Source organism: Oryctolagus cuniculus, chromosome 10, assembly GCF_051225735.1.
Source record: "Oryctolagus cuniculus isolate XC-2025 breed Fujian yellow rabbit chromosome 10, ASM5122573v1, whole genome shotgun sequence".
NCBI lineage: Eukaryota > Metazoa > Chordata > Mammalia > Lagomorpha > Leporidae > Oryctolagus > Oryctolagus cuniculus.
Window position 1 is genome coordinate 51727963 of NC_142876.1, and position 14842 is coordinate 51742804.

General features: G+C 41.7%; 1 protein-coding gene across 5 annotated transcripts in view; it reads right to left on the reverse strand.

The window, feature by feature from the left end:
• The window catches only part of PSMA8 (proteasome 20S subunit alpha 8), a 61692-nt gene that overhangs the window by 11143 nt on the left and 35707 nt on the right, over positions 1-14842 (reverse strand). The window contains exon 5 of one of the 5 annotated variants that reach the window (XM_089305231.1): positions 2022-2060. The exons of 1 other annotated variant lie outside the window; for it this stretch is intronic. In XM_089305231.1, coding sequence (XP_089161357.1) covers positions 2037-2060 — 24 coding nt within the window. In that variant the 3' untranslated portion in view covers positions 2022-2036. Of the gene's footprint in view, positions 1-2021; positions 2061-4221; positions 4342-11066; positions 11088-13230; positions 14413-14842 lie in introns of those variants that run through there. 3 more of the 5 variants (XM_089305230.1, XM_089305232.1, XM_089305229.1) reach the window with 3 other exon arrangements.

Consider the following 14842-nt stretch of genomic DNA (forward strand, 5'->3'; position numbering starts at 1 on the left):
GAATCAAGTAGATAGCATTCTGTGCATTCAGTTATTCACTTACTATCATTTATTAAATATTTTTGACCACCTTGTATATAAGGTTCTGTTCTAAGCACTGGTATTCCAATAACACAAAAGGTAAGACACCTGCCTCCCACATCAGAGTCCCAGCTTCCTGCTAATAGCCTGGGACAAGCAGCAGAGGATGGTCCAAGTTCTTGGGCCCCTGCCACTCATATGGAAGACTTGGATAAAGCTCCTGGCTTTGGCCTGGCTCAGTTCTAGCTGTTGCAGCTGAAATGAGACTGGTCAAGGAGTTAGATTAGGTTCAAGCTAGAAGCCACACCTCCTTCACTTTGTGTTGCCATTTTCAACTAGCTGTCAATTAGGGGATCTCTTTCCAGGAAGTACTTCTTCTTACCCGGGATGTGGGGGTGGTACCACATAAACACTTCTGTTTTTCTAAAGCTCATAAAAAGCTAAGAAGAACAGAAGCTCTCTCTCTCCTCCTTGTGGACAAAGGGATGAGCAGAGCAGGGTAGATTAATTCCCTTTCTTTGGCCCATTCTCCTTTACTAAAGCCTTAATGAGTCTGTTTATCTTTCTCACTTTGTAAATGAAGTTTATCACATTGCATGCTGTGCTTGGGCCTATATTTAGAATTCTTCTCTAAGTAAAAGGCAAGAGTCTAGAAAATTAATTTAGGCTCAATCCAGCCCATAACGTTAGCCACTTGGGGAGTGAACTAGCAGATGGAAGACCTCTCTCTCTGTCTCTCCCTCTCTCTGTGTAACTCTTTCAAATAAATTAATAAATCTTTGTTAAAAAATTATCATCTGGTTCCTTAAGAACATGTTTGCTGATACCTGCAGTTTATACTCTTAAAAATTAGTAACTTCAAAGTACTTTTATTTGTACTTACTGATATTTATTGTATTCTTTTTTTAAAAATAATTGTTTATTTTTTTATTTTTTTGAGAGAGGGAAAGAGAGCATATTCCCTTCTGCCAGTTCACTCCCTGAATGCCCACAATGGCTTGGACCAGGTCAGGCTCAGGCCAGGCCCAAGTGGGGAGCCAGGAACTTGGTCCAGGTCTCCCAAGCAAGCAGCAGGGATCAAATCACCTGAGCCGTAATCCTCTGTTTCCCAAGGTACAAAACAGCAAGAAGTTGGTATCAGGAATAGAGTCAAGACTTGAACTCAGGCACTCTTGATATGGGATGTGAGTGTCCCATCTGTTGATGTTAACTGCTAGGCCAAATGCTTGTCCCCGCCTTATTGTTCAAAGAGATCATGTTCTTTGGTCCTGAGGCAAAATTGTTTTACAGGCTGTCTATGCAGCTGATAATCTTGAGACAAGGTAACATTTTCCCAAGGACAAAGAGCCAGGCTAGCTCACTGTTTGCTGTGAATGTAGCAGATTCTCCCTGCTTAGTCATCCTCAGTTGCGAAGCAAACCAACACACCCAATAAGGCTGTACAACATCAACCCAATGGGACTTGGGGACAAAGGGAATCTATGCAAATATGCTGATATTCATGCTGCTTGCTGTGTCAAATGCTTTGCTTTTAACTCAGAGAGCCCTGTGTCTTCTGCAATATCTATGAAATTAGTAGCAGGCTAATTTATTAGTATGTAAGAATTGCAGTGCAAAATCAAATCCAGACTCAATAATTAGAAATTAAAATTGAGAAATTTAATACATAATTCATTTAAAAATATTATTCTGTTTGGTCTGCCATAACAAAATACCACAGATTGGTAGCTTAAAACAGTAGAAATTTATTTTCTCAAAAATTTCTAGAGGCTAGAAGTCTAAGATCAAGGTGCTGGCAATTTTGGTTTGTGGTGAGGTCTTTCTTCCTGGTTGGTAGATGGCTGCTTTCTCACTGCATCCTCACATGACCTTTCTTCTGTGTGAGTGCATGTGCACACAAAATACAGACATTTCTGGTGTCTCTTCCTCTTCTTATAAGCAAGCGACCCTACCAGAACAGGATCCTCCCTTATAACTATTTAGTTATCTCCCTGCAGGCCCTTCTTCAAATACAGTCACAGTGGGATCAGGGCTCCATCCTAGGTATTGTAAGGGACATCATTTAGTCCATTATACATATTAATATAAAGAACATGCTTGCATGTAAAAAATTCATTTTCAAAAACAAAAACAATTTTATGAAAAGAGTGTTACTATTTTATATTTTTGCAAATATCTTTATTATCTGGCTTCCTAAGAGAAAGCAAGATTCTTCTCTGTTCTGCAATACACTTATTGTAATATATTATATACATATGTTGTTAGGGAAGAGAGGAATATATATGTTTTTAAAGTTTATTTGAAAGGCAGATTTAGAGAGGGAGGTGGAGGGAGACAAAAAAGAGAAAGAGGTCTTCCATCTGTTGGTTCACTTCCTAAATGGCTGCAACAGCTGGGATTGGGCCAGGCCAAAGCCAGGAGCTTAGAACTCCATGTGGATCTCCCAGTGTGTAGCAAGGGCCCAAGCTTGGGTCATCTTCTGCTGCTTTTCCAGGTACATTAGCAGGGAGCAGGGTTGGAAGTGGAGCAACCGGGACTTGAATCTGCAACCATACAGGATGCTGGTGTTGTAGATGGTGGCTTAACCTGCTATGCCATAACACCAGCTCTTGGGAAGAATAATTTAATGCCCTACTCAGAAAAGTATGACTATTCAAATTAAAAAGTGGTGGTTTCTTTTCTTTTCTTTTTTTTTTTTTTTTAAAGATTTATTTATTTATTTAGGGGGTAGAGTTATAGAGAAAGGGAGAGGGGGAGAGAAGGAAAGGGCTTCCATCGCTGGTACCCTCCCTAAATGGCTGCAATGGCTGCAGTGGGCCAGGCCAAAGCCAGGATCCAGTAGCTTCTTCTGGATCTCCCACATCGGTGCAGGGGCCCAAGCACTTGGGCCATCTTCTACTGTTTTCCTGGGTAATAGCAAGAGCTAGATTGGAAGTGGAGTAGCCAGGACACAAACCAGTGCTGCAGGCGAAGGCTTAGCCTAATATGCCACAGCGCCACCCCCAAGGTAGTAGTTTCTTAAAAGTTAATGGCTAGCTGGCACTGTGGCTCACTAGTCGAATCCTCCACCTTGCGGCGCCAGCACACCGGGTTCTAGTCCCGGTCGGGGCACCGGATTCTGTCCCAGTTGCCCCTCTTCCAGGCCAGCTCTCTGCTGTGGCCAGGGAATGCAGTGGAGGATGGCCCAAGTACTTGGGCCCTGCACCCCATGGGAGACCAGGAGAAGTACCTGGCTCCTACCATTGGATCAGCGCGGTGCGCTGGCCGCGGCGGCCATTGGAGGGTGAACCAATGGCAAAGGAAGACCTTTCTCTCTGTCTCTCTCTGTCCACTCTGCCTGTCAAAAAATTAAAAAAAAAAAAAAAAGTTAATGGCAATGGAATTTAAAACCACATGAGTGAACTTTTTGCACTCCATTAATAATGTATCTTGGCTTATTCTTTTTTTTAAATAAATTAATAAATATTTTAAAATTTCTCAATTTTAATTTCTAATAGTCAACAGGAATTGGTGAAACCTCTATGATTTTACCTTACAAGATTTTCTAATATCATGCTTTGATCTTTTGGAAAACATTGGTTAAATGAATTATGCAGAACTTTGGAATACTGACTCATTTGATTTCTAAAATATCAAGTAATTATGTTAATTAATTTTGCCATCCATGTCATTACAAGTCTGTGAGTACTGGGAAAATATTATGCTCACTGTGGCAAATCATGTGTTGGTAGAAATAAATAGGATCTGTAAAATGATTAACACAGGGACCAGTGCTGTGGCATAGTAAAGCCTCTGTCTGTGGCGCTGGTATCCCATTTGGGTTGCGGTTCCCATTCTGGTGGCTCCTCTTCCCATGCAGCTCTCTCTTGCTTATGGCCTGAGAAAGCAGTAGAAGATGGCCCAAGTCCGTGGGCCCCTGTACCCATGTGGGAGACCAGTAAGAAGCTCCTGGCTTCTGGTTTCAGATTGACTCAGCTCTGGCCGTTGCAGCCTTTTGGGGAGTGAGCCAGCAGCTGGAAGACCTTTCTGTCTCTCCCTCTTTCTGTCTGTAACTCTACCTCTCAAATAAATAAGTAAATAGTTTTTTTTTTTTTTAAATAGGTTTTATTTATTTATTTGAAAGTCAGAGTTACAGAGAGAGAGGAGAAGCAGAAAGAGAGAGGTCTCCCATCTGGTGGTTCACTCCCGAGTTGGCTGCAACAGCTGGAGCTGTGCCTATCTGAAGCCAGGAGCCAGGAGCTTCTTCTGGGTCTCCCATGCGGGTGCAGGGGCCCAAGGACTTGGCCATCTTCTACTGCTTTCCCAGGCCATAGCAGAGAGCTGGATCAGAAGTGGAGCAGCTGGGTCTCAAACCGGTGCCCACATGGGATGCCGGCATTGCAGGCGGCAGCTTAACCCGCTACGTTACCAAACCGACCCCAATAAAATCTTAAAAAAAAAAAAATCAACACAAGGTTTATCTAGGGCAGCAAAATGAGTAACTTAGGCCCAGGAAACAGAAGCTCAATGACGTCCAATGAATCTTTTTTTTTATTTTTTTGACATGCAGAGTGGACAGTGAGAGAGACAGAGAGAAAGGTCTTCTTTTGCCGTTGGTTCACCCTCCAATGGCCGCCACAGCCGGAGCGCTGCGCCTATCCGAAGGCAGGAGCCAGGTGCTTCTCCTGGTCTCCCATGTGGGTGCAGGGCCCAAGCACTTGGGCCATCCTCCACTGCACTCCCGGGCCACAGCAGAGAGCTGGACTGGAAGAGGGGCAACCGGGACAGAATCCGGCACCCCAACCGGGACTAGAACCCGGTGTGCCGGCGCCGCAAGGCGGAGGTTTAGCCTAGTGAGCCGCGGCGCCGGCCCGTCCAATGAATCTTGGGAAGTGTTTCAAAGTGGTCAAATTCTAGTCAGAATTTACCTATTACTCAGTGAGGATATAGGCAGCTTTAAGTAAGTGGGGCAAATTTCATACTAGCTGGAAATTAGAATGTGATTGGCCCCAAACACCCACAGATCTGGGGAGGGTATTGTCTCTGAAAAGAAGCTATTGAAGGAAAGCTTTTGATTAATTTTAAGGAGGGCATTTCTGGGAATGGATAAGGAATGTGTAGATAAAGGACAAAGGATTGTTCAAGGTTCCTCCAGATGGCTAGGACAAAAACAGACCTTTTGTGCACATCACCCAAGTCAAATTGACCTAATAGATAAGATTAATAGCTCTATCTGGCTACTTCTCAGATAAGTCTCAGAAGATATTTCTTTTGAATGCTTTGCAGGAATTATAGGATCAGTATGTTCTCAAATGTTTTCTAAAATTCTACCTTCTACTTGAAAACTTGAATTTTATCACTGGCAACAAATACTGTCAGTTGTTACCTTAAAGTGGTAGGCTCAGCATGCCCACTATTGGGACTATGTCTTGCCAAATCTCCAAGTCTGAATACCCAGTTATTTATTGTTCTAGCAACTAAACATGAAGTTATATTACTAAAATAAAGGGTATTTCAGCTTGCAAGTCAATCACGAATCTGCTTTTCCTCAAGATAACCTTCTATACTTGACAGCAGATGTGCTTTATGATTTCAATTTCACCAGTGTTAAAAAGGTATGTACTAGAGTCAAGATTTAATACTATTAACAATTTTCACTGTTTCATCAAACATAATTTATATAAAAATTGAATTTATTCACTAAAATTCATAATGTTGTAAAGAATAAATACCAATATCACTGAATGCTAAGCCACCAACAATTTTTAAATAAATAAATCTTTTTTAAATTTATTTTTTAAAGATTTTTTAATTTATTTATTTGAAAGTCAGAGACACAGAGAGAGGTTCACTCCCCACGTTCACTCTGGCAATGGCCAGAGCTGTGCTGACCTGAAGTCAGGAGCAGGAGCTTCCTCTAGGTTTCCCACGCGGGTGCAGGGGCCCGAGGACTTGGGCTTTCTTCTACCGCTTTCCCAGGCCATAGCAGAGAGCCAGATCAGAAGAGCAGCAGCCACAACTCGAACCAGTGCCCATATGGGATGCCAGCACTATAGGTGGTGGCTTTACCCACTATGCCAAAGTGCTGGCCCCACCACCAACAATTTTATCTGCTTTTGCTTTTATACCATTAGTGCTTATGTCCACACAGTGAAAAGGGAAATACTGTCTCAGCATTTGTTATAGTCGAATATTTGTCCTTGGAAACTCAAGCAGTAGTCTCCACAACCTTATGTGAACAGTACTATGAGACTGCAAACTTACGGTGTTTAGGGGATGGGACCTTGGGAAAGTGGTTAGACTGGATTAGGTCATCACGGGGGAGCCCCTGTGACTAAATCCTGGTGACTTTACAAGAAGAGACACCACACAGATACAGACAGACACATGTACTTCCTGTGACATCTCAGGACTCTGCCAGTCAGAATGCAATCACCACATGAAGCTACTGGACTTTGCATCTCCAGGACCAGGAGCCAAAATAAATTTCCTTTTTTTTATAAAGAAGACTGCCTCAGTTATTTCATTATAGTAATGAAAAGTAAATACTGTTAAATAAATAAGCTTTTCATTTTACACACAAAAACACTGGGGATCTTACCTGTGGCCACGTGGGACATTATAAGTGGGGTTACTTGTGGTAAATAAAATGAGAAAAACAATGATTTTGGCCAATCACATGGTTACAATGCTAGGCTTTGCAACAGGGTTCCAAGTCAAGCTCTCTATAGAAGGTCAAAGGAAGCAATGAGACTATCTACCTGAGGCCCCCAGCAAGCACTGATTTGGGACCATGAGGTGTCTTGGCTGACATCAGGGTAGGGTCTAACTAGCCCGGGCTAGTGACTGAAAGGCTCAGGAGCTAGCTTGCCCACAGCTTACTCAGCTTGGGGCTTTCTGAAATTTCTACTAGCAAACTTAGCCTTGCTATTCAATTCCTCTTCAGACCTGAGGAGCTGGTTGTACTGGCCAAGTACTAAGATAGGGAAAGTGCACCAGTCTTAACTTTCTCAGTGAACACCTCTACCACCATTCACCAACGTTTCTTCAGGCTCCCAAGACTGAGACCCTAACCAGTGGACTGAGCCAGCTTGCAACTCAATTACTGAGTCTATATATATATATATGTAGTCCACTTTGAGCAGGGAGGCAATTGCATGATTTCTTTCCCATGCTTTTGGCAATTAGCTTTAGGCTGGTCTTTGTGAGATTATCCCTTACTACCTGGATGCCTGCCCTACTTGTGAACTTCTTCCATATTCCCAGTCATCATAGTCAAAGAAATCTTTGACAGATACCACTAGGTAGTCCCTGATGAAGGACTCACACATGTAGACCAGCTTGTCAAGTGTGGTATACTTGCTGGTATCATTAGGTCACTTGAGCACATGGTCATACATCTCAGACTTGCAGAACTCAAAAGCAGCCATGTCAATATCTAACTGCAATCTTATCAATATGGTCATTTTTCCTGATCAACATTTATTTTATTTTGGTCTTACTGCCAAAGGTTTATTTTATTTTGGTCTTAGTGCCCAAGGTGGGACAGGGAGGTGGGGTACATTTCCACAAATGTCATAATAATTTCAATGAGCTAGAAGCTGAGACTGCCAGTTGGCTATTTTGGACTCCTCATACCACTGAACCAACAAGAAAATGGCAATAATGGTGGTAGGACCTGACCTGACTATCGAGGGCAATAAAGCTACTATTATACAATGCTACCAAGCAGGAAGTATTTAGAACTCAAAGGATTTTTCTGGGGGTCTTTTAAGCACTCCCACATAAAGTGAAAAAAGTTAACGGGAGGCTCATAACCATAAGGCTCATGTGATTGTTAATGGTCCAGGAATTTCAGAAATAAGTCTGTGCCATGTGCCAAGATAAAGAAACTCAGCAAACCAAAGAGCTCATATCAGATACTTCTATTCTTAGTTTTGTAACAGGTCATGTGGACAATTTCTAACTTCCAATTTCTACTACTTTTCTTCATTTTACACTACTGTACATTGTAAGGCCATGATCTAGCACTGCAGTGTTATCATGCAATTGCCAGAGCTGTGTTCTCAACAGTAAATTGCACTGCTTTATCCAGGCTACCTGGTGTAATATACATCACAGTGAGAAAAACATCACAAACCAAGAACCAGAAAACCTTGATCTCATAGCAAAGTATAGAAATAAGCTTTGAAGATTTTACTCTGTCTTTCAAAAATAGATATCAGAATTTAGTCACTGGGTTTAGGAGAGGTACCATAATGTAGTGGAAAGAACACAGGATGAACATATAGAAGAGTCTAACTTTAAATCCCACTATTGCTACTTGCAAGTAACTAAAAGGGAGGAGTTTAGATAAACAAATCACTTAAACTCTGAATCTGCCCTTGATAGTCGGGTTTTTTGTTGTTGTTGTTATTGTTGTTTAAAGCTGTCTAATACTTCCTTCAACAGAACTCTCCTAAGAAAGTACAATATGTGAAAATAGTAAAATGTAGGGCTGGTCTGTGGCTTAGTGGGTTAAGCGTATGCCTGTGGTGCCAGCATCCCATGTGGCTGCCAGTTCAAGTCCTCCATTTCCAATCCAGCTCCCTGCTGATGGCCTGGGAAAGCCGTAGAAGATGCCTCCATGCTTGGGCCCCTGTACCCATGTGGGAGACCCAGAGGAAGATCCTGGTTCATGGCTTTGGATCAGCCCAGCTCTAGCCATTGTGGCCATTTGGGGAGTAACCAGCAGATGGAAGACCTTTCCCCCTGTCCCTCCCTTTCTCTGTCTGTAACTCTGCCTCTCAAGCAAAATAAATAAGCCTTTAAAAAAAAAAAGAGTCAAGTGATGAAGGGGGGCTTGTGTGTGCACATACTGTTCATATCCACTTGCCCCTTCGTGTGGCCTGAACATACCACAGTAGAACACATTTTCAGAAGATAATCAAAGAAATTCCCAACAATTGAAAAATTTTGTAATTTTCCAAAGATAAAACACATATATATGCTCATAAAGCAACTGAATTAAAATGAAAAATTTTGTAAACTTGGAAATTGTTTTATGGTATTGAAATGAAACATACATAACACGAAAGATTCTAAAATACTTGAAGGCTGAGTGTAATAACTTGGCTAAATTATTTAGGGCATAGATTAGGTAAATTAAGAAATCAAGAGGAGCCATCCCTTAGTATCCATGGAGGATTGGTTCTAGAAACTTCCTTTCTACCCCTTAACAGTAAAATCTATAGATGATCAAGTCCCTTATATAAAATGGCATAGTATTTTGATATAACCTAAGCACATCCTGCATACTCTAAATCATCTCTAGGCTACTTATAGTACATAATACAATATGTTACAGTTTTCAAAACAATATTTAGGGGATAATGACCAGAAAAAATCATAAATACTCAGTAAAGACACATTTAAAAAAAAAAAAAAAGGATTTTCAATCTGCAGTTGGTGGAATCCACAGATTTGGAATCCACGGATGGATACAGAAGGCTGACTATTCATTGTTGGAAAAAACATCTGGTATTTGCTGCAGGACATCCATGCCTTCTGACTACCAACTAGGTTACCTAAATATATTAAAAAATTATGCGCAGGGACTAGTACTCTGGTGCAGTAGGTTAATCCTCTGCCTGCGGCTCCGGCATCCCATATGGGTGTTGGTTTGAGTCCCTGCTGCTGCACTTCTTATACACCTTCTGCTATGGCCTGGGAAAGCATTGGAAGATGGCCCAAGTCCTTGGGCCCTTGCACCCATGTAGGAGACCCAGAAGAAATTCCAGGTTCCTGTCTTTGGATTGGCCCAACTCTGGGCGTTGCAGCCATTTGGGAGAGTGAACCAGTGGATGGAGGACCTCTCTCTCTCTTTCTGCCTTTGCCTCTCTGTAACTCTGCCTTTCAAATAAGTAAACAAATATCTTTAAAAAAGCAATGTTCAGCTGACAGAAATATTTGGTTTTTGTTGCAAGATTGCATTTCACTGTTTTACTGGCCTAGTTAAGCAGTTTATAAAACAGCTTATGAATTCTTTACTTAACATAGGCACAAAGACCACAGCAATATTTCCCCATTAATTTATCTGGCTCTTCATAATAGTAAAATAAATTTTAGAATGAAATTATATAAAGCTTGGATATTTCTATAGGCCCTAGATTTTTGTATTGGTTTGGAGTGCATCAATAAATTGTCAGTATTGGAAACCATAACAGAGTTTGGTAAAAGGGCATGATATAAAATTAACACTAAAAAAATCAATAGCCTTTGTATACACAGACAATATCAGGCTGAGAAAGAACTTCTAAGATCAATCCCATTCACAATATCTACAAAAAAAATGAATACCTTGGATAAATTTAACCAAGGATGTCAAAGATCTCTACAATGAGAATTATAACACATTAAAGAAAGAAACAGAAGACACAAAAAAAGTGTAAAAAATGGATCGTAATAATCAATATCATCAAAATGTCCATACTACTGAAAGAAATTTACAAATTCAATGTCATCCCAATCAAAATGTCAACATTCTTCTCAGTTCTAGATAAAATGATGCTAAAATTCATATGGAAACACAAGAGACTCCGAGTAACTAAAGCAATCTTAAATAACAAAAACAAAGCGGGAGGCATGACAATACCAGATTTCAAGATATATTACAGAGAGGAGGGGCAAGATGGCAGTATAGCAGTATAGCAGCAGGATGTTCGTGCAGGGAAAAATGGATAATTAATGAGTAGAGGGGATACAAGCAGGCGGTGGAATCACAAAAAGTTTACGCAGAGTGGCCCAGGAGTTCACTAGAGACTGCGCGGGTCCACATCAGGGGTGGGGTAGAATGGAGGGAGCAGAGAGGTGCCTGAAGTGCAGAGAAGGATCGATGCAGGGACCCAGCGAGGGGACAGGCACAGCTCCCTCAGCGAACCAGGTGAGAGGTCGCGAGCCTACGGAGATCCAGCAACGAGTGGGGAAATTTGGTGAATAGCACTTGGAGCTCTAAGTGGGAAGAAGGAGAAATTCTGGGGGATGGGCAGAGATGTTGAACACACCATGATCCATCAGTATCTTCCCCCTCCTCTCAACTGGAGCTACTCCTGGTGGGGAAAAGCCATATTGATTGTTTACATTTTTGATTGTAGGCAGCAGCCTGCTGCTTTTGCCTCCAGGGCACAAACCCATCAATTGTGGGGGCCATCTCACAACACAACCAGCCAGGGAACAAGGATCATAATTCAGAGTGACTCCCCGCCTCCACCATCATGCAAGTTGTACAACAAATAATGCTAAACAATGAAAACCCAAGCTCGTTTTATTAACAAGGGAGCAGAGAGCCCAGCCCCAGTAGGCAAGGCTTAGTACACCAAAGCCCTAGTAACTGCCTCCATAAGGAACCAGAAATAAACAAAACTCCAGGAGGTGGAGCTCCTTGCTTCCACTTGCAATGGGCACAGACACATAGCAGCTCATAGCAGACGGAAATCAATTTAAAAATAAAACCAATCAGATACAAAGAGAAATGCCAAAGAACAAAGGAAAAATCCTGAATAAGAACAAGGCAGAATCTATGAACTCGCCAATGGAGCAATCTAAATCTTCAATAATGGAGGCTAAAGAAGAAGAAAATTGTGACGATGCCAGAAAAGGATTTCAGAAAATTAATAATCAGATTACTTAGAAGCAATCAGAAACAGATTAAGATCTGCATAAAAAGCACTCCCAAGAAATTGAGATTCTAGAGAAGCCAAAATAAAAATTCAGTTGACCAGATTAAAAAAAATGCCGTGGAATCTCTTAGAAATAGAACAGATGAAACAGAAGAGTGAATATCAGAGCTAGAAGACAAATTTCCAGAAATAAATACAGTCAGACCAAACAAGAAGAAGAAATTAGAAAATTAAAAATCACGGTTGGAAATTTACAAGATTCTATCAAGCGATCCAATGTACGGATCATAGGAGTTCTGGAAGGTATGGAAAGAGAACAGATTAGAAGGCCTTCTTAATGAAATTATATCAGAAAACATCCAAAATAAGCAGATTGAAAGAGACATCCAAGTACAAGAAATACACAGAATTCCCAACAGATAAGACCAGAAAAGGAATTCACCATGACATATTGTGGCAACACTCAGCTCAGTGAAACACAAAGAACAGAATCTTAAAATGTGCCCAAGAGAAACGACATATCACATTCAGAGGTAATCCAATTAGACTCACCCCAGACTTCTCATTGTAAACCCTATAGGCAAGGGGACAATGGCAAGATATACTCCAAGTCCTAAAAGAAAAAATTGTCAACCCAGAATACTGTACCCCACAAAATTCTCATTTATGAATGAAGGAGAAATAAGGATTTTCCACAACAAACAGAAATTGAAAGAATCTGTATCTTCTTGCCCAGCCCTACAACACTAGCTCAAGGATGTGCTACACACAGAAACAAAGAAAAAGGAACTTCACTACAAAAGAAGATGAACATAGAAAATGACCCAGCAGGGGCTGGCACTGTGGCGTAGCGGGAAAAGCCACCGCCTACAGTGCCGGCATCCCATATGGGCACCAGTTCGAGTCCTGGATGTTCCACTTGCAATCCAGCTCTCTGCTGTGGCCTGGGAAAGCAGTAGAAAATGGCCCAAATCCTTGGGGCCCTGCACCCGCTTGGGAAGATCCAGAAGAAGCTCCTGGCTGCTGGCTTCAGATTGGTGCAGCTCTGGCCATTACGGCCGACTGGGGAGTGAACCAGCGGATGGAAGACCTCCCCCACCCTGCTCTTGCTCTGCTTCTCCATCTCTCTCTGTGTAACTGACTTTCAAGTAAATAATCTTAAAAAAAAAAAAAAAAAGAAAATGACCCAGCAAAAATATAAATGAAATCTGAAATACATTAACAGCTCTAAACATGGCAGGGAAAAGACAGTATTTAACAATAGTCACACTGAATGTAAATGGTCTCAACTTCCTAGTTAAAAGACACAAACTAGCTGAATAGATTAAAAAGAAAACCCATCTATCTGCTGCCTACAAGAAACACACCTTACCAACAAAGATGCACGCAGACTGAAAGTGAAAGGATGGAAAGAGATATTCCATGATAACATAAACCAAAAAAGAGCTGGTGTGGCCATCCTAATATCAGACAAAATACACTTGAATATAAAAACTATTAAAAGAGACAAAGAAGGACACTATATAATGATTAAAGGAATGAGTAAAGGATCAATTCAACAGAAAGATGTGACTTTTTTTTTTTCAGTACAAATGGCCTTTATTGGTTACCATGCAAAAGGGAACAGAGCGCAGGGTTTGACAGCTCCTGTTCCAAGGAAGGCATCCGCAGACCCGCACAGCACCAGATGTGACTATTATAAATGTATATGCCGATTCTAGTCCCGGCTGCTCCTCTTCTAATCCAGCTCTCTGTTATGGCCTGGGAAGGCAGTGGGAGATGGCCCAAGTCCTTGGGCCCCTGCACCCATGTGGGAGACCCAGAAGAAACTCCTGGCTCCTGGCTTTGGATCAGTGCAGCTCCGGCTGCTAGGGCCATCTGGGGAGTGAACCAGCGGATGGAAGACCTCTCTCTGTCTCAAACTCTCTCTGTAACTCTTTCTCACAAATAAATAAATCGTTTTTTAAAAAAAGAAAACAGAACAGAAACACTAGAAATCAATCCAAACATCTACAACTGACTTTGACAAAGGAGCTAAAACCAATCCCTGGGGCAAGGACAAAATCTTCAACAAATGGTGCTGGGAAAACTGGATGTGCACATGTAGAAGTATGAAACAAGACCCCTACCCCTACCTTACACCTTACACAAAAATCCACTCAATATGGATTAAAGATCTAAATCTACACCACAACACCATAAAATTAATCGAGAACATTGGGGAAACCTAGCAAGACACTGGCATAGGCAAAGAATTCCTGGAAAAGACCCCAGAGGCATAGGTAGTCAAAGCAAAATGAACAAATGGGATTACCTCAAATTGAGAAGCTTCTGTACAGGGGAAAAAAAAAAAAAACCAGGAAAGTGAAGAGGCAACTGATAGAATGGGAGAAATTCTTTGCAAACTATACAACTGATAAAAGATTAATAACCAGGCTGGTGCCTCAGCTCAATAGGCTAATTCTCCACCTGCAGCGCCGGCACCCTGGGTTCTAGTCCCGGTTGGGGCACTGGATTCTGTCCCAGTTGCTCCTTTTCCAGTCCAGCTCTCTGCTGTGGCCCGGGAGGGCAATGGAGGATGGCCCAAGTGCTTGGGCCCTGCAACCGCATGGGAGACCAGAAGCACCTGGCTCCTGGCTTCGGATCAGCGCAGTGCACCAGACGCAGCATGCCGGTTGCAGCGGCCATTGGGGGGTGAACCAACAGAAAAAGGAAGACCTTTCTCTCTGCCTCTCTTTCTCATTGTCCACTCTGCCTGTCCAAAAAAAAAAAAAAAAAAAAAAAAAAAGATTAATAATCAGAATCTACAAAGAGATCAAGAAACTCCAAAATAACAAAACAAACAACCTTGTTAAGAGATGGGCCAAGGACTTAAACAGACATTTTTCAAAAAAGGAAATCCAAATGGCCAACAGACACAAGAAAAAATATTCAGGATCTCTAGCTGTCAGGGAAATGCAAATCAAAACCACAGTGAGGTTTTACCTCACTTCAGTTAGAATGGCTGTCATACAGAAATCAACAAACAATAAATGCTGGAGAGGATGTAGGGAAAATGGAACCCTAACCCACTCTTGGTGGGAATATAAACTGGTAAAGCCACTATGGAGGACAGTATGGAGATACCTCAAAAATCTGAATATAGACCTACCCTATAACCCAGCAATCCCACTCCTGGGAATTTA